This window comes from Mytilus trossulus, chromosome 3 (assembly GCF_036588685.1).
Source record: "Mytilus trossulus isolate FHL-02 chromosome 3, PNRI_Mtr1.1.1.hap1, whole genome shotgun sequence".
In the NCBI taxonomy this organism is placed as follows: domain Eukaryota; kingdom Metazoa; phylum Mollusca; class Bivalvia; order Mytilida; family Mytilidae; genus Mytilus; species Mytilus trossulus.
This window is the reverse complement of record NC_086375.1, coordinates 33,360,718-33,380,414: the sequence shown is the minus strand read 5'-3', so window position 1 is coordinate 33,380,414 and position 19,697 is coordinate 33,360,718. Positions and strand designations below refer to the sequence as shown.

At 32.3% G+C, this 19,697-nt stretch overlaps 1 protein-coding gene across 1 annotated transcript; it reads left to right on the top strand.

The window, feature by feature from the left end:
- Positions 1 to 870: 870 nt before the first annotated feature.
- On the top strand, positions 871 to 19,260 carry LOC134710695 (uncharacterized). Its single transcript, XM_063571086.1, has 12 exons — positions 871 to 972; positions 5,061 to 5,162; positions 6,235 to 6,333; positions 7,122 to 7,220; positions 7,992 to 8,083; positions 8,561 to 8,909; positions 9,472 to 9,660; positions 10,732 to 11,000; positions 15,349 to 15,619; positions 17,318 to 17,636; positions 18,220 to 18,250; positions 19,076 to 19,260. Exons 1-12 carry the CDS (start codon positions 940 to 942, stop codon positions 19,134 to 19,136), a joined length of 1,914 nt encoding a protein of 637 aa, XP_063427156.1. The 5' UTR covers positions 871 to 939; the 3' UTR covers positions 19,137 to 19,260.
- The last annotated feature ends 437 nt before the right edge of the window (positions 19,261 to 19,697 follow it).

The following is a 19,697-nucleotide window of genomic DNA, read 5'->3' as shown; positions in this document are numbered from 1 at the left end:
AATTGGCAGACTTAACTCAATCAAAAAACGTATGATTACACAATGAACGAATAAATTTCAGACTACTAGTGATATATTTTTAAAAGATTTGATACTGTTCAAGATCAGGTTTGTAACTATGTCATTTGAAGTATTTTATAACTATTACAAAACATTAATATAGAATTGTTAGTAATTATATCATTGATTGTATTATCTTGCTATATTGGTATTTTTGTTTTCTAAATCTAACTGTAAAACAAATAAATCGTGTACATGTAGTTGATTTAAACTAAAATCTTAAAAATGAACCAGGTGATTATTTATCTTTACTTTTCCATACGAATAGAAAAAAAGATAGAATTACAACTTCAAGCGATAAGACATTTATCAATATCTGATCAAAATATAAAATACAACATCATAACTAAATACATGAATGTTGTATAAACAAGTCTTATAGCAATGGGATTTAACACTCAGCATAACAGCCATATTCGGGAATAGTTTATGTTCGGTACTTGCAAGACCAGATGATATAAATGCATGGTAAATCCCAGTTTAAGACGTGGTAACAGTGTCCTTAGTTAGTTTAAACACAGACACATTGCATTGATCAAGCAATTCCTGACGGTGTCCTCAAAACTTCACAGAGCGTCATTTTTAATCTTAATCTTCTTATAAATTTGTTTGAGCAGTTTCTACGTATGGAGCACACTCCTGTGTATGAAGTCCGTATAGGTTGAACATGCACGTGCATATCTTGTCAACTGAGATAAACAATGTTTCGCATATTATTATTATTTGGTGTATTTCTAATTGCAATGTCATAGTATCTTCTAAATTTGAAACTGTATATGTTACTCAATAACTTTTACTTTAACTTTTCAGCTGATGTCTTAAAAGTTTAATTTTGTCTTGTTTTTATGACTTTATATAGACAATCAAAGACATTGTAGCATGATGGAGAATGAAAGCGTTCTACAACAGCTAGTAAGTTTTTTTGTTTTTTTTTTATAATTTTATCTTCTCATCATTCTTCTTATTTCTATTATTTTTTTATTTGATTTAAGTTGGGTTTACTACCGGATGTTATCTTTTGAATATGTGCTTATGATAACTACTCAATACCCAGTCCTCTCATGACACATCTTGTTTTACGATTTTCATTTGATAAAATATGTTGTGGTGATCACATTAAGTTAACATCCCCTGTACGCTAGGTTCACGGGTGTCATTCGGTTTATCGAGAGAAATGAGCGTGAAAGAATATCTAACGGCGGTCAAGTATTGAGCGACGATCGTGAAAGTTCTGGTAACGGATCGTGAAAGACATTTAATCGAGAAGACATATGAAAGGTCAATACATATTATAATTTTATTAATAACACAGACAAATTTACGACAAAATAAAACTGTCTGTCAAAATGGTTCAACATTATGATTAGTATGTGAGAATATCGAGTTTTAAAAGTACAGAGTTATTACAAAACAACAAAAGGCAGATTGCTTCTCGAAATTTCAATGACATAAAAAATGTAAACAAACATGATTTTTTCACAAATTCGACTAGAAAACCTAGTTTAATACGAATAAGGGCATTCTATTTGAATTAATCAAATGGTTCTTATAGTTATTTTGCATATACATAATCTGAAACTTGGTAAATAAAGAACTATTTACACAAAAATGGACTTTTTGGATCGTGAAAGATCACGTACCGTATTTTTGAAGATCGTGAAAAGGATCGCGAAAGATCCGATGCTACGAAGACGTTCAAATTATTCTTCAATTATATCATAGTTAATATTTGTTATTGGTATTGAGAAAAGCTATATAGTTCAACATCCTCAATAGGTTTAGCTTTTCAAAGTATAAATATTTTCAGAAAATGAAATGTTGGATGATTGTAGGATGAACTTTTTAGTGTCATGTGAAGTACTCACTTATCACGAGTTATAGGATACCCACATTTGGTATATTGGATCCTATAAACTACATGTCCGCCAGACAGGATTCACCTGACCCCGAATTTGCCTTATTTCATGGATGAAGATTCATTTTTGTGGTCAAGTCCGTATCGCGGATTCGTTAAGCTTTAGGATAAGTGTCTGTTGTTATGATTGTGAGGTGTACATTTTCGACTTCTGCACATTGAACCCATTTTCATACATCATTCGGCAATGCTCGTTTTATGTTGTCTAGCCTTTGGATATATACAGTGGAGATCACTTCTAACCTCTCATTAAATCTGTCAGGAGAACTGTTCTAGAACAGTACGTAGAACTGTCAGCCTTACACCTTTTATTCAGTTCTAGGTTAGAACTGTTCTAACTGGAACTGATTTGGTCAGCTCTACCTAGAACTGATTTGGACAGTTCTACCTAGAACTGATTTGGACAGTTCTACCTAGAACTGACCCTGACAGTTCTACTCTAGAACAGTTTTTATAAATTCTACGGCCAGAATTAATTTATAAATTCTACGGCTACACTGATTTATAAATTCTACAGCTAGACATGCTAGAGTTGATTTATAAGTTTTAAGAACTTAATATAAAGGCTTGGGTAAAATATAACTCGAATAATTCAAGCCCTTACCGTCTCCGATTCTCCCCACCTTTCGATGAGTTGGATAATCTTCCATCGACTTAGATATTTGTACATGTAAAGTTATATCTATTCATCAAAAAATATAGAAAATCTGATATTAGATAGCAAAGTAATTGGAAGTGATTTATTTCTTCTAAATTCTAAAGTGTCCTTACTGCAGTTACGTCATTTAGAACTGTTCTACAGTCCTGACTGATTTAGTCAGTTCTGCTGACAGTTCTACGCTTAGAACTGATATGGACAGTTCAACCTAGAACTGATTTAGACAGTTCTACCCTAGAACTGGTCCTGACAGTTCTACCTAGAACTGATTTAGTCAGTTCTGCCTAGAACTGATTCTGACAGTTCTACTTAGAACAGTTCTAGGTAGAACTGTTCTAGGACAGGCGAGAATAGTTTTATGACAGATATTCTGACAGTTCTAATGAGAGGTCAGAAGTGATCTCTACTGTAACTGTATGCTATAGCGCCATGGTATTTCGTGTAAAGTGTACATGTCTGTTTGCATGCTTCATAAATGACCATAATGACGTCAAATGTATTTGATATATTGAATGATAGTAAGATGTCTATGTCTCGCTGTCGGTCAGGGTTCATATAATTTTGACCTTATGTTTCGAATTATTTGGCTAAGCATAACTTTTATATTTGTCAGTTTCTAAGGCGCTGTAAGGATCGGAACACATTTATTTGGTCTACGGGATATTTGTAGAGATCTGTATGTCACGGTTCATCTGACCTTGCACTCTTTTTATTAACCATTGACAATAATAATTTGAAAAAAAATGTGGTATTATTACCAAAGAGACAACTATCCACAAGAGACCAATGTGACACAGACATTAACAACTATAGGTCACCGTACGACCTTCAACAATGAGCAAAGCCCATACCGCATAGTCAGCTATAAAAGGCCCCCATAGTGACAATGTAAAACAATTCAAACGAGAAAACTAACGGCCTTATTTGTATAAAAAAAAATGAACGAAAACCAAATATGTAACGCATAAACAATCAACAACCACTGAATTACAGGCTCCTGACTTTGGACAGGCACAAACATTAACAATGCGGCGGGGTTAGACACGTTAGCGGGATCCCAACCCTCCCCCGAATCTGGGACAGTGGTATAACTGTACAACATAAGAACGAACTATAAAAATCAATTGAAAAGGCTTAATTCATCAGATGGACAAAAATACATTAAGCGCATTAAGCGCATTTGACACTTCTAGTAATCCCCTTGATATTATAGACGTTTCCTAAAATTAACTATCATAAGTAAAGCAGACGAGACATTACCGCATTTGCGATCTGGTATTCTATAGTCTGTAGTATATAGTTAAATCAATCCACATCTGCGTTGTATATACAGAACTTAAGAAAGTATTGTTGCACAAAATGTTGGTTATCGTTCAATCTCAAATTACTTATGAAAGATGCTGTTTTGCTGTAATTTTTTGTTTGATGGATATTATTTTGGTTTAAACGTTGCATATCCATATTATTGGCTATTAGTAAATAGTGTCAGTCTGCCTGAATTGCACTTGACCGATTCTCTGAGAGCTGAATCTTTCAAACTTATTTAGAGATGTTTTAGTTGTTGTTCTTTTAACTTTCGAGGTAAAACGTTGAATAAAAAAAAATAGCTTTAATGTTCATCCTTATCAAAATATATAGTTACAGGCTTCAACCAGTTGCAGGTTTATCAAATGGTAAAAGAAATACTGATTTCTGTTTACTAGTTATAAGTCTGGTCACGCATTATCTTACACGATCAAAATAATGCGTTGCCTGATCTTTCACGATCAAGTTTGATGGATATTCAACAAATTCAAGGTTTTCATATACAAATTAATGCTTTTAAGAGAAGATCATACCTTAGTTTTACTGTACTATGAGATACACCAAAGATTAAATTTCAAATATATCACGATGAACTGAAACATGACCATTATAGTAACAAAAAGCGTGTTATTTGTAATTATTTTCATAGATATGCATTGCGCCTTTTGTGTTTTTTCATAAAGTAATGCATATTTTCTCTTTCTTATTTCACAGTAATGTTTGGGAAGTTAAACCATTTTGACAGACATATTTTTTTGTTCGGATTTGTTCCGCGTTTTGAAAATTAAGCGATTTTTTAAAAGATTCTGACCTAGAATTTCCATTAAATGTCTTTCACGATCCGTTACCAGAGCTTTCACGATCGTCGCTCAATACTTGACCGCCGTTAGATATTCTTTCACGCTCATTTCTCTCGATAAACCGAATGACACCCGTGAGGTTGACTTAAACGACTTGCAGATATAATAAAATCATTTAGGTATTTATATTTTATTAAACGATATTTGCTTTTAGCCTTCCAAATTGCTTCCCATTAGTCAGTTTTAGAAGATAATTCCAGAAAACAAATGTCAAGTTCTGCCATTTGTATCTTTTTTTTCCACAACTAATGTTTTGTTTCAGAATATTGGAAGGCAACCTCTACACATTGCAGCATCAATCGGAAACACAGACACAATAACAAATCTTGTGGGGCGTGGTTCTGATGTTAATTGCACTGATGAGGTAAACATGCATGCTACTACTGGACGTAGAAAAGATTTCAATACTGATAAAACAGTAACTGTCGACTATTAGCCCCTGAATTCCTCAATAGTTTTTTGGGAGTTGGTGTCAATCAATCTGAAGACGACTGTGTCACATGATGTGGATTTTTGTTATTCTTTTGGTTATTTCATGTCGGAGCCGTGCCCACTTCTAGTACATGGTATGAGTTTTTCTCATTTTGGAAAGGCATACTGTTACCTATAATTGATTAGGTCCAGTTTATTTGAAATTTGGTGGATAGTTCTCTCATTGGTAATCATAATGCATCGACATAGGTCATCTTAATTACAATAAGTTTAAGCCATAGTTAAACAGCCATATCATACTTAATGAGAAAATTGTAAATTCACTTGATCTAAAATGTATCAATTAAATTATGCCTGAAACAATGATGGTTTAAACCTGGGTTTTTTTACCTCCCGCTTACAGGGCAATGTTGAAAATACCGCTAAAATGGTACCACTGCTTACTAGAAACACAGTACAAACACTAAAGACAGATACATAAATTGATAATATTATAGTTCATTACAATATGCAAACCACAGAATAACAATGAACATCTCCCAAGAATTTGCCAATGAGACAACTCTCTACCAGAGACCAAATAATTTAGAATTGTATCAACAATAGGTCACATAACGGCCTTCAACACTGAGCAAAGGTTATACCACATATCTAGCTAAAGAGCCCTTAAATAACAATGGGGAAACAGGCACATAACTAATGAGCTCGATACACAGCCATAGTAAAAACAAATCGCAAAAGACACAAAGTATAAATCTCAGAGTAGTAGTAGTTACTGATAACTTATTAAAAGACAATAACAACCAATAACAACTAATAACAACTAATAATGTTATATTTGGTCTATCAATATTTAAATCTTTTGTGTAGATAGTAGTATGATTTTAAACTCGTCATTTCAGCATTTTTAAAAAAGATTATAAAGAAACTTCATTAACTGTTAATTTTTTTTTAAAACTATTATATCAAGTATATTACATTATCGTGAATTATTTGTAATTTAGAATGGAGATACGCCACTTCATTTAGCCGTGTCACGTGGACATGCTCATGTTGCTGCATTGTTGATAGCTCTTGGTGCAAATTTAGAGGCTGAAAATAAGGTAGGATATAATCTGTTTTATTCCAATTTGAGACATATGTTCGCTCTGTCGAAAACAAATGAAAAACAGATATATTAAGAGTATACCATTACTTTAATGAATAGTTACAGATGTTTTTGAAGATTTGTTGTTCTATTACATTCTGATAAAAAAAAATACTGTGCATTGCATTTTGGAAAATCGTTTGTCGTAACATTAATAAATGAAAAGAATATATGAATGAATCATGATATCTCGAGATTTTGCTTGGTATTACAGTAGAATAAATAACCCGGATTTGTTTTCTTCTCTCCGTCGATTTAAAATTATGACTTTTGAACACGGGTATATTACTGTTACCTGTATTTACTATGTGTGTTCATCATAGGTAGTATTACAATATCAAATTTACCAATCTTGTCAACTCGTCTGATTTCATTTTGTTCTATTCAGGAAGATCTTGATTTATGAAAAAGATCGAAATTGATATTTCATGTTTTCTGCTACTTTTAGTCCATAAAGTAATTTGACAAATTAATTTTGTATCTTGGTTAAGTGTTATATTTGTTATTTTATCAAAAATATTAATGATGCATACGAGATCTAGAATAGCAAGATGATATATTTTTTGAGGTACTAAGAAAAATACTCTCATTATGACAATAAATATAGTATCAATTTCGTTTTCTCTGTTTCAATATGTGAAGGTACAATAATTTAAAGTATTAAGCGTTTCAAATGCATCTGCATTGTTATATCAATTAACATTTTCGATTCCCAGTATTCATAATTTCTATGTTTATTAACAGGAAGGCTATAAAGCATTATACATAGCTGTGATGGATAAAAGTCCTCGTATGGTGGAAATATTACTCAGATTTGGTATCGATCCATGTGTAGTAAATTGGGTAACTCTTCTTTTGAACTTTATTAAATGATATTATGGGGAGCCAAAAGTTTTGGTACAATGTAATCTCAATTTTTTCTTCGTTATTTTACGGTTCTATATAAGTTTTATCCTTCAGTGTTATTTCAAGTATTGGCCCTTTTTTTCAAATGTTATAAGTTTAAAGGTAAAATCACAAAAATACTGAACTCTGAGAAAAATTCAAAACGGAAAGTCCGTAATCAATGACAAAATCAAATGACAAAACACATCAAACGAATATACATCACATGTCATATTCCTGACATGGTACAGGCATTTCCAAATCTGGTTATATAGCGCTAATCCTCATACTTGTACGACATTTGCATCGATTTCCATTATATTGACAACGATGCGTGAAAAAATGGCCTTCCGCCGTCTTAGATTAATTAATACAATTTGACCGCCTGATCTGAAATTTAATCGATTGTTTCCTATTCCCGATTGTCACATTCGCATGGCAAGTGGTGAATACATAGCAAGAGACACACCCGGTCTCGGTCCATTTGGTGTTCACGCCGTTACCTCGGTTTTCAACTGTTGCCTTGATTTGTGTCTTATTGGGAATTTGCAAGATTTGAACATTGATAAACTACTCTCGCCTGAATTCAAGGTATTTCACGTGTCATAGAGTAAAAGTTATATTTTTTTTATGTTTACAAACTTACAAACATGCACTGTTTAAAAAACGATATTTGCAATTTTATATAGCTGCTGACTTTGCAATTTTATATTGAAATTGCACTTTTAGGATTGGGCTACCAACAGTAATGGCTCCAAAGAGCATCAGATATTAGAGGCATTTGACAGACAGTGTCAGCTTATTCCTGGGTTCAGAAATGGGTATTTATAGAATTGTCTTTATATTGAAAACACCCTCAAAATTGAGTTATGAAGATGTACAGTAAAGCAAGCATAGTTCAATCAATTAATCTAAATTCATCTAAAATCCTTTTTTTTTTCTTCTTTCTTATAATTTTGTGTGATGTCTTTGTATGAGAAGTTGATTTTTTAATGTAATAAAATGTTAAATTATTATAAACACTAATGTTATTTAATCTCCAAGCAGAGATATCTTTTGTCGTGTTTTGCATCGCTATTTGGACTTCGCTTTTGATTTATAATTCCAACTGGTTAGATTCGAAAATTGCTTCTTAGTCTTGTTTTGCGTACAAAATTTTAAGCCTGGTATCTTTAGAGAGATGGTTATTTTTCTTTGGTCCTCCATAGAGTATTTCTTGAATATTTTTAAAATCTATTACGTGGAGTTGTGTTTTCACACGTTTTCCTTTAAATCTTTTTGTGCATTTCATTATTCAGGTTTGTCAGCAAGGCAATAGTTTCTGTTCACCCACACCAGGCATGCAACTGTAAATCTGTGGAAATTGTAGTTGACACCACAAAGATCAGTAGACCATTTGTTCTTCAGCTTTATAAAATGCAACTTGAATTTTCCAATACCCAATATCATCTACAAACTTCTGAACAGTATTTTAGTGACGTATATGAATTAAGAGCATGGGACTGTAAAGAAAAAGAGATACAACTAAAAGTTCAAGTAAATAGTATAATGCGACCCAATAGACAACTGAAATTTGTGCCTTTGGAAAACTGTTTTGGGCGTATAGATGATTCAGAGAACACGTTCGTGTATACAGAAGATTTGCAGGTAATTGTTATTGCTAACTCAAACGAAAAATTAACAATTTATTTTCCAGGGAACCGTAACACAGACTACTATACCGATATACTGACTCAGAAACTAGCGATTTTCATAATGTTTGTATAAATCAGTTTACTACTTAATTGATATATTATTGAATACTAAAAGAATGGCAAAATGTGATCGCTATTACATGATGTCAACTCCGTCTAATTAAACGTATCACTGATCACTGAAATAATGACTCAGACACTTGTGGTTTTCCTACTCCTAATTGACTTCGGTTTATTTCTTAAAGGACGTTAAAAGATTTGTATGCGCTTTTAATTCGTGTTAAATAACTTTTTATCAAGTTTTGACAACCAAGCACTGCAACCAAACGATATCCAGAAATCCACATACAGTGTCAAAAAAAGATATGTGTTTAAATCCGAAGAAATTTTTAAAATATAGACACAGAAAGAAAAAAAGAAAACTCAATTCGCTTTATGCATTCAATTACCAGTATACACTTCATAGCGGTATGGTTCAATACTTTGGCTTTTTTCTTTAAAGTTTCTCTTTTCAGACAACTGTGTCGCTCATTCTAAAAATACAAGATGGCGTATACAACAAATTTGTATTAGTATCGGAAGAGAAGATTGAAAAAATTAAAATTTCGAATTCAGATACAACATTCCAACCAAACGTTATGCCTGGTGCAAAAGTGTATATACCAACGAATACATTAAGACAGGACACAGTCGTCTCTTTCAAAGTACGTTTACATTATAAAACGCTGTCTTTGTTTGGTCATCGATATTACAATATCGTTTTCATAAGACATCCGTTGGTAGTTTTAAGACACGATGTGACGGGGAGTTTTAAGACATTTTAAATTACAAAGGTGTAAATTATTTGGTTTCATATGTGATTTTTCTCATTGGTTACAGTGCTTTGTGTGGGTGAGTTCTCCGTGTACCTGTTTGCATAGATTTTTAGCAATCATGGCCTCTTACCACTAAAAAGATTGTGCAGGTAGGTCAGTTTTTCTGTGTAATTTTTCACAAAGGTTGGTTTCTAATGGGGATTAATGGTTAAATTGTCAAGACTTATGGAGGTTATGGTTGGCTTTGTTGTGTTTTTTAACAAGAGTGTTTGGGTTGTTTTTTCTTATTAATTTATTTTCAATTTTTGAGATTTTACGTTAAACAAAACACCAAAAGAGAAGCGTCTTCTTGGAAGTGGTATGGATTTTTATGACCGTGATGAGTCTGTTCTGAAGTGGCATGAGTTTTTATGACGGTGAAGAGTCGGCTCGGAATTGACATGACCTTTATTGACTGTGTCGAGTCTTTCTGAATTCGTTTTGCTTTTCTCGGATTGTGAAATTTTATTTTAAGATTAATGGTACAACCAAGTAGTTTTACTAGTACTATTTATTTCATTTACCGTGTAGTTATTCGTCTTTCATCGACATCTCGTCTCGACTATTTGTCAATGGACGTAAGGCAACAAATAATCAGTCGACATGAGTTTATGATTGTCATCTATTTTTAGTTTCTTGTTTTGGTGCTTTTGTTTATTTTAGCATGCACTGTTTAGTAATAAAAAATCAAAGATGGAGAGTTTAGATGCCTTAAGTTAAAAGTTTCAAAAAACTTATTTATCATATTTTTGTATATCGATTTTTTTGTTATCATTCGTGCTATTTGTGTAACTTTCATATATTTTAAAAATCACTGAATGTTTTATCCCATGTCTGTCTCTGTTTTAGAAACTGCATATTTGTTATCGAATGACCGTATGATAAATTTTTTAATGTATTTTATATTTGGTTTTTTTTCAGGTAATAAATACAACAGAATTGAGCGATGAAGTTTTAGGAGGAAGAATATTCAGTGACATTTTAGTTATCAATACATTTCAAAATATTCAGCTGCAGAATGATGTAACAATAACCCTTCCTCTCCATTCGAAAACTGAATGTGATGATTTAGTTGTACTAGCTTCAAACAAGGTTCGTCCAGAATGTGTGGCTGACTGGTGGCAGTTAACCGAGCCTACTGATATCCCCAGTACAGGCTTTGTATCTTTTAATACTGATAGATACCCATTGTAAGTGATTGAACACTGATGTCTTTTATAACATTTTTTTCTGGTTTTAATAACCTTTTAAGGGTTTTATGAACTCCCAAGATAAATCAACCTAATTAAGTAATTGCAGAGTTTCTTTTCAGTTGACCCTATAGGTCTGTATTGTATGTAAGTTATTATTTATAGTTAGAGGCAATAAAAAAGGGACGAAAGATACCAGAGGGAAAGGTCAAACTCATAGATCGAAAATAAACTGACAACGCCATGGCCAAAAATAAAAAGACAAACAGACAAATATAAGTACAGAAGACACAACATAGAAGTTTTCCTATGTTTAATAATTGCAGATCATTTAATGTATACAAACAAAGAAAATATTTCAGAATAGGAAAAATTTATTGACAAAAATACCCAACTCAAATGGAAATTCAAAAAGAGTGAAGTCCATAAACTCTGATAAATACAAACGCTCGTCTCTATCAACCAACGAATCAAATGGAGAATTCTGACTTGGCACAGAGAAAACAAAATGTTGTTTAGTTTATAGCTAAACAAGTATGCATCAACCAAATAACTTAGCAATATCTGTTTGCATAGCAATAGGCACATAGCTGCACATTTCCGTATACGAGATGACTGATTAATTGTATAACTCACTGAATATATCAGTAACATCACACATAACGCTGGACTGGTTTTTTTAGGTATACAGATTTAATGTTGAACCATAATGACATCTTTAACTTTAAACTTGGCATTTCTCATGTCCAGCTTGATATTTTTCATATCTCAATTTAAAAAAAAAAGTTCAAAATTCAAATTTCTTAGTTCCAACTTGATAGTGGGAAATGCAAACTTAGAACACAGAAATGTTTGAGATAACAAATTTTGGACAGAGTTTTAACAACATACTGTCCCTGCAAATGTCGTAGATATCAGTTCCTATAGAAGAAAAGCCAAAACCTCCTATAGATGCGACAACTGTTGTTTGCACAGTGCTCGTATCTAACCAAATTGTGTCTTTCTTAAGGCTTCCCAAAAACATAATCCGTTAAATACAACGTACATTTAAATAAGCTGCAACTAGTTTGAAACTATCATAGTACTATAAAGCGATTCTACACTCCTTTTTAAAAAAAATATATTCTAAACAAAAGTGCACTCAATCCACTATTTTCTACATAAGAAAATGCCTGTATTAAGTCAGGAATTTGACATTTGTTACCAAATTCAAATTCAAGTTCAAAGTTTTATTGCCATATAAACTTTACAGTTTATGACATAATATAACAACAACAAAAACAAATAAAGACAATAACTAAGTTACTCAATATATATACACAAATTCAGGTAAATATTAAAGGGTCACCTGTCCTCAGTTCCATTGACTTTTTTATAAAGGATCCTAGTTTATTCACTTGTGTTGGTGTTGATGGGTTAAGTATATGTTCCGGACCATATGACCATACGCGTATGGTCGTGACCATATGCGTATACTCATATGGTCCGACCATACGCGTATGGTCCGACCGTACGCGTATGGTCGGACCATATGAGTATAATACTCGTTTGGTTATTAACGGACCGGACCATATGAGTATTTAGACCATATAGGTATTTTTTCAAATTACATTATAAACGTTTCAATAATACAAAAACTTTATCTAAAAACAACAGTGATGATTAAATGACAATATATTAATTTTATAATAAACTACGTAAAAATTAAAAATTGATGCCATAGTTAGTTTTCATCGCTAGTAACATTCTTGCATTCTTGCATGTAGGCTTATGTGACATTCACTTCCACACGGCATCATAAATTTTTTGCATTTGCTAGAATTTTTTGCACGATCCTTGTCATTTACACCTTTTGCTTGCGAGTGAAAAGCTACCCTTTTTGCAGCTGCGTACAGTGATACCGAGGGCTACGTTTTTTTTAAGAAGCTCTAAATGACTGCAATACACCATATTCACAACTTATTAAATAAACTGTGTTACTTTTCAGTGACTTCTTATGTAACAGTTCATAAAGAAATTTTTGAGATATATATTTTTTAGTCGACATATATTGCCATTCACCCCTAATAACAAATCGGTAATGACCATCGGTAATGGCCATTGGTATAAAATGTGTTTACATTAAATTTGACAATTAAGTAAAACTAACTATGTGAAACTTAAGAAATAATTCATGGAAGCCATAGATTTGTTGGAAATTTACACATGGCCTGGGCCGTGATATTCGAATTTTATCCTGAGCGTTAGCGAGGGATAAAATTAACGAATATCACGGCCCAGGCCATGTGTAAATTTACAACAAATCTATGGCTTCCATGAATTATTTCGATTCTAATAGGACAAATAAGTTAATTTAAATACTGAAGCGAGGGTTGGTATGCCGTGTGTGGAGCTGTTCTTTTTTACTCCTTGTTAGATAAAGCTCAAATATTCTCATACATCTTTAACTTGCATTAATTTTTTCGTTAATAACCGCTAGAATAAATATGTTTAATTCTCAAACCCAATATTTCCGATCATTTTAATTTACATGACTTTTGTTTTCTCGTAAGCTACCGTCAAATCCAAAATTGACATTTCGTAAAGAAGGAGCTGTCATGTTGACTCGCTGAATCAAAGGCAATAATAGAAAACCTCAGAATTCCATTTTAATACAATATTATACGAACTTCGTTGGTTACAAAAAAGTTTTTATTTTTGTGATATTGACTAAATATTGTTTTTATACTGCAACTTAAATTAGTATATTGATATTTTTTTAAATCGTAACATAAATATCAAGCTTATTTGCATCCCTTAATGAACCCCTCATTGTAGAGAAAGTGTTCCATGATGAAATTGACATTGCACAAAATATACAGTGTTACTATATTTAGGAAATAAACAAAACTAGTTGCAATACATTAATTCTTTTTATTATGCATCTGAATAAGTCATTTTTTTTTAATAAAAGTTCTGTAATGTTTTTTTTTTAATTAAAATTAGTAATACAATAAATTTGGCATATCGTTTGCAATGTAGGTTCAAATACATGTGGATTTACGTGGGAGGTATATTGTAACATCCATTATTATGTATATCTCTGAGTCTGCGCTAAGTATAGATATATCGAGAATTTTCACACAGTGTTGTTCACAAAGCGAAAGAAGCACGTCATATTAGAATTCTTATTTTTATTTAGCTTATCTTTGTATAATAATATAATAATAAAATTACCTATATGATGACGTCATTTTAATAAACTGTAATACCATAAAAAGAGTTTAGAAGTATTAAAAGTAAACTGTAACAGAGTGTTAACTACCCCGACCATATGAGTATATACCCATATGGTCATGACCATACGCGTATGGTCCAAATACTCATATGGTCCGGAACATATATAAAACTTTGTCATTGTCAGTGAGATTAGCAAATAATTACATTAGATGTATGTTTCATTATAATACGTTATTCTGATTGGCTAATTCCACATAACATGTTATTCCGTAAGCAGTTGCATGAGACAATAACATTTTATTCATGATGACACGAGGTCCCACAATAAAGTGCACAGGTGAATTTAAAAATTTAACTTCATGAAAATCGTGTTTTTATAATCCTAGCTAAAAAATGTAATTATAAGTATTGAATGCTTCTTTTTGTAACTTTATAGGGTTGTAAAAGCGTTGACCGTGCGTACATTTTTAGAATGAAGCGCTTCCGCGATTCATACAAAATGTACTTCGGTCAACGCTTTTACACCCCAATAAATTTACAAAAAGAAGCATTCAATTCTTAAATGAATTACTTTCTCTGTTAATGCAGTCAAAATATGTTAATCTAATATTTGAATTATGGGAACAATTTATTAAGAAATGTTTCTCATCATCTAGTACTTTGCATTTTTTGCAAAGTCTCTCTTCGCGAGGAATTTTAAAATGCCTCCCTTTTTCAATTAATAATGAATGGTCACTGATTCTAAGTTTTGTAATTAATTTTCTAAATTCAAAGTTGGGGTTAGAGAGGTAAGGTTTGATCAATAGATTTGGCTCAAGTGCTTTATAAAAATTTAATTTACTTTTATCATCAATAGATGTTAACTTACTTATCAACAGGTTGTTGTAGTATGAGTTTATTTGGGGTTTAATATAGCTTTTAATATTTTTTAATTGTTTTAAATTATCACAGGTTTTTAGTCTATCTATATCAATGTTAGATTCAGAAAGAATATCTTTTGCTGCCCATTCGCTTGATGGGTTTAGTCTTTTTATTTTGCCATATGATCAGGGAGTTTCCGTTTAGAATTTTCCTCAGAGTTCAGTATTTTTGGGATTTTACTTTTTTTTTCACTAATCATATATTATAGATTTGCAGTTGTATCTAGAGCCTCACTGTCATCAGAATCTAGCTTCTCAGATATTCACGAGACACTATGTAATGTATTGGAATATAAAAGAAAAATAGTAATAATGATTTTAACAAAGGAGGTACCAGAGACTGGTGGAGACCTGTACATTGTTGTGCATTGTGTTTTACATGAAAAAGCGAATAACACACAAAAGTTGTGGGAAGAAAAGGGGTATACACTTCTAGGGGTTTCGGATCAATTACTCTGTGTGATGAACACTAAATTCCAGGTAAATTTAAATTATTTATTTATAGTCAAAACAGTGTCAACATAGAATACAGTTCTACTAGACCCAAGATAATCGGGTTTTTTCCGGTAATATGTTTTGTAACGAAAGTTACAGGGTATATATCTCCCAATTGATACGATATTCCCGTGCTTGCATTTCCTATCATGATTTTCTTGATAGAGGGTTGCTGCTCACAAGGAAGCTATTAAACCAAGAGTTCCAAATGGTGAAGTTGAAATCATCCCTTGAGTTTGTAAATTTTACGGACGCCATCATGAGTTGGTTGACCGTTATGGAATAACCGTTTCACAAATGATATCGGATATGTTCCTTACTTCGTAACTACAATCCACTTCCCTTTCATGAATGTGACCTACCGAATTAGACTATTTACCGGATTTGTTATCACATAAGCAACATGACGGGTGCCACATGTGGAGCAGGATATTCTTACCCTTCCGGAGCACCTGAGATCACCCCTAGTTTTTGGTGGCGTTCGTGTTGTTCATTCTTTATTTTTCTATGTTGTGTCATGTGTACTATTGTTTGTCTGTTTGTCTTTCTCATTTTTAGCCATGGCGTTGTCAGTTTATTTTAGATTTATGAGTTTGGCTGTCCCTTTGGTATCTTTCGTCCCTCTTTTACAGTTGCTGCACACAAAAATATTATGCACATGAAATTAAAAGAAAATATACCACCAAAAGCAACATAAGCAGCATGTACATGAAGGCAACAAATCCTCAAATTCTTTTGTAGAATATTAAATGTCTGTTAACATTATATTAAAGTCAGCATCAAAAACGTTACAACTAGATGTATAACTCCTTGCAATTTAAATTATATAGCAACGGTAGTTTACCTGTGTTCAAATCTCTTATCTTCGTTAAGAAGATATAAATTAAGATGAAAAAAAAAGAATTGCACGAACTAAACAGGAGCAAGAATGTTGTATCAACAGGATCAGCGTCTCTTACTTTATAGATAGAAGAAGATGTGTTTGAGTGCCAATGAGACAACTCTCCATCCAAGTCACAATTTATAAAAGTAAACCATTATAGGTCAAGGTACGGTCTTAATATGTATGTGTCACACGCTTTTAAGTAAGTTGATGAGTATACTGACATCATATAATGCAAGAGTTTTTCTGCAGATTCAGAGAATCTTTAGTTCTTATTTCATAAACAAATACACAAATATTAACAAAAATGCCAAACTTCAAGATAAATTCAAAAAAGGAAGAAGTCCATAAAAACATCATAAAATCAAACGCTAGACTATAGCAACCAACCGAACGACTGGAAAGCAACTCTCACACTCCTGGCTGGATACAGGTATATGACGATATGACGAAGAATATGAGTAGCTTATATCTGTTTGGATTTTTTGGATCCTCAATGCTCTTCAACTTTGTACTTGTTTGGCTTTATAAATATTTCGATATAAGCGTCACTGGTGCGTCTTATGTAGAGGAAACACGCGTCAGGCGTACTGAATTATAATCCTGGTACCTTTGATAACTATTTATACCTAGCTAAATCTCTCTTTTGTGTGACAGTTGCTTGTATTTCAATCATATTGACAAACTTGGGTTAGCAACCCAACAGACATAATTGGTTAATGTGACAATACATGGTAAATTTAATGTTTTACTAGAAGTTAAAACAATATTATATAGACTGAACATTTGTTTCATTTCAGATTTCATTATCAGGTAACATTGTTGAAATATTCCATACGAAAAATATGGAATTACTATTTCAACTATGTAAAGAAAATTACAGAATATTTAATGTAACAATCGCAAATAAGGAATGTAAACCCGGGGGTACTATAAAGGTGCTTCTCGCCACAGCTAGAAAAAATGTTGGAGATGTTAATGAAGAAGACGCTTCTTGTATTTCCTGTGGTAGTAACAGTCCAAAAACAAAAAGGATGGATGAATTCACCTCAGTGTTGTCCTGTCGTTTGTCCTTCAATACAGAAGCTTTGGAGGTCAAGGAACAAACAAACATTGACAGTATTTATATATTAACGGATATATTAAAACTATTATTACTATTTAATGTTTCTTTTGTAAAAATTTTCAGTGTGTAAAACGGTTGACAGAAGCACTTACACTATATTGTGTCTACATTCAATGCTTTTGCAACCCAATTATTTACAAAAATAGTATTTCAATTATTAGTATTTTAATAACATTGTATATGTGTATGTTATTACCATGAACTTACTGGATTAGAACTAATACATTCGTTTGTTTATTATATGCTATGTTTTAAGTTGTCACTGAAAGCACCTGCAGTCATATTTGTCGCATTTTATACGAAAATAAAATAAAACTAGCAAATTAGAAGAAAGAATTCGTATGAAACGTATATGTTATGTTATTATATAATATCTAATCCCTCATTTGATAACCGATATATATGTTACACAAAGTACGCTTTCTACGCTAACGCTAAATGTTAACGTCTTTCATTTGAACAAACGGCGTCCTAAAAGTATGTGTTAAGCTGGCAAACAGTCGTTCCATAAGTAAATTTTATCGGGAATTAAACTCATGGGGCTGGAACACTCACAATGGCATTTTTTTGTTTCAGCGTCAAGTCAAAAGGCAAAGCTAAGAAAAATGTAAGTTCTTTATAATAGCGGAGGTTGAAACTGTCAAATAGGGTAAAAGATGCCAAACATTAAATAAAGTACAAATATGAATCACAGAAAAAAGTACAGAAATCCGGAGGTAAAACGACGCTGATGAACGGAAAAAAGTTTTAAAAAAACACGTATTTGTTTAAGAATAGCAAACTAAATTCCGATAAAATCTATGTTATTGATTAATAACAAGCTGTTTAATAGTTTTGGTTTTTGCATGCACAGAAGTGGTTCCAATATGTATTGGGCATGAAATTTAACGAGAAGAAAAGTCTACAATCTCATGAACCGTGTATTTGAATGGAAACTACTCCTTTAGTAACTGTGTTTTGCTGGGTGTTCTGTTTAGTGTGGATCTATTCGAAAAAGACGTGAGTGGTACCGAAACAAAATGAAAAATATTGCAAACTTAGACTACTGGTGCCTTCCGTAATCATAAAAATACAAACACTTACTACTTCTTATCGCGTATGTGGCTCGTTGTGTGTCATGTCATCTTGAATCAAAACGCGTGGATCTATTCGAAAAAGACGTGAGTGGTACCGAAACAAAATGAAAAATATTGCAAACTTAGACTACTGGTGCCTTCCGTAATCATAAAAATACAAACACTTACTACTTCTTATCGCGTATGTGGCTCGTTGTGTGTCATGTCATCTTGAATCAAAACGCGATAGTTCGTACGGGTTTCGATATTTTCAATTTTGAATATAAACAGACAATGATTTAGCATTGTGTATGTCAACCATAGTAGTTCTGGTATATTTCTGCAATAAATAACGAATTTGAATTTGTTTTTTATAGCTTCGATGGATTCAGATTGGTTTATAACAGACCAAGAAACAAAATAGTACCCATGGTCTGACCTTTGGTACAAAGAAGCACTTTCTTGATACATTGTTAATACTTATACTCGTCTTGTCGGCCATTGCATGTCCAGTATCGCATGCAAGTGACCATTTGTCGAATTGGTATCATTTATTACATGGTTAAAAACAGATAGTAGACATAGGGAGCTCTGTTATAATATCAAAGTGTTTTGTATTATCTAATGAAATTATTCATTGATTGTTGATCTTGAACATCTATTCATTTCTTTTCTAGTCTCATTGCGATTTAAATCTTGACTTATTGTATATACCATTACATCATGTTGTCATTAAATATATTTGATATCTAGCATTTATCTTGCTGTATCATGAGACACGGCCGCCCCCTCCACCCCTATGAATTATTAAACGTTCATTTTGTATTATTTATATTATCATGCAGTGCATATCAAATATACTTTATGTGTCGCATTGACTTATAACCCATGATTAATTTTACTACATGTGCAGGGATTTCTTGATGTGTTTAAAAAGAGTAAAAGTAAAATTTATTTATTGTTGTTCTCTTAACCCTAGTAAAATACCATTCACCAAAA

What these genes read in the sequence shown, in the direction of transcription:
- LOC134710695 (XM_063571086.1), top strand. Translation starts at nt 940, where the DNA reads ATGATGGAGAATGAAAGCGTTCTACAACAGCTA. An exon ending in ACACAGTCGTCTCTTTCAAA is followed by an intron (nt 9,661 to 10,731) that starts GTACGTTTACAT and finishes GTTTTTTTTCAG; the next exon opens with GTAATAAATACAACAGAATT. An exon ending in AATACTGATAGATACCCATT is followed by an intron (nt 11,001 to 15,348) that starts GTAAGTGATTGA and finishes CATATATTATAG; the next exon opens with ATTTGCAGTTGTATCTAGAG.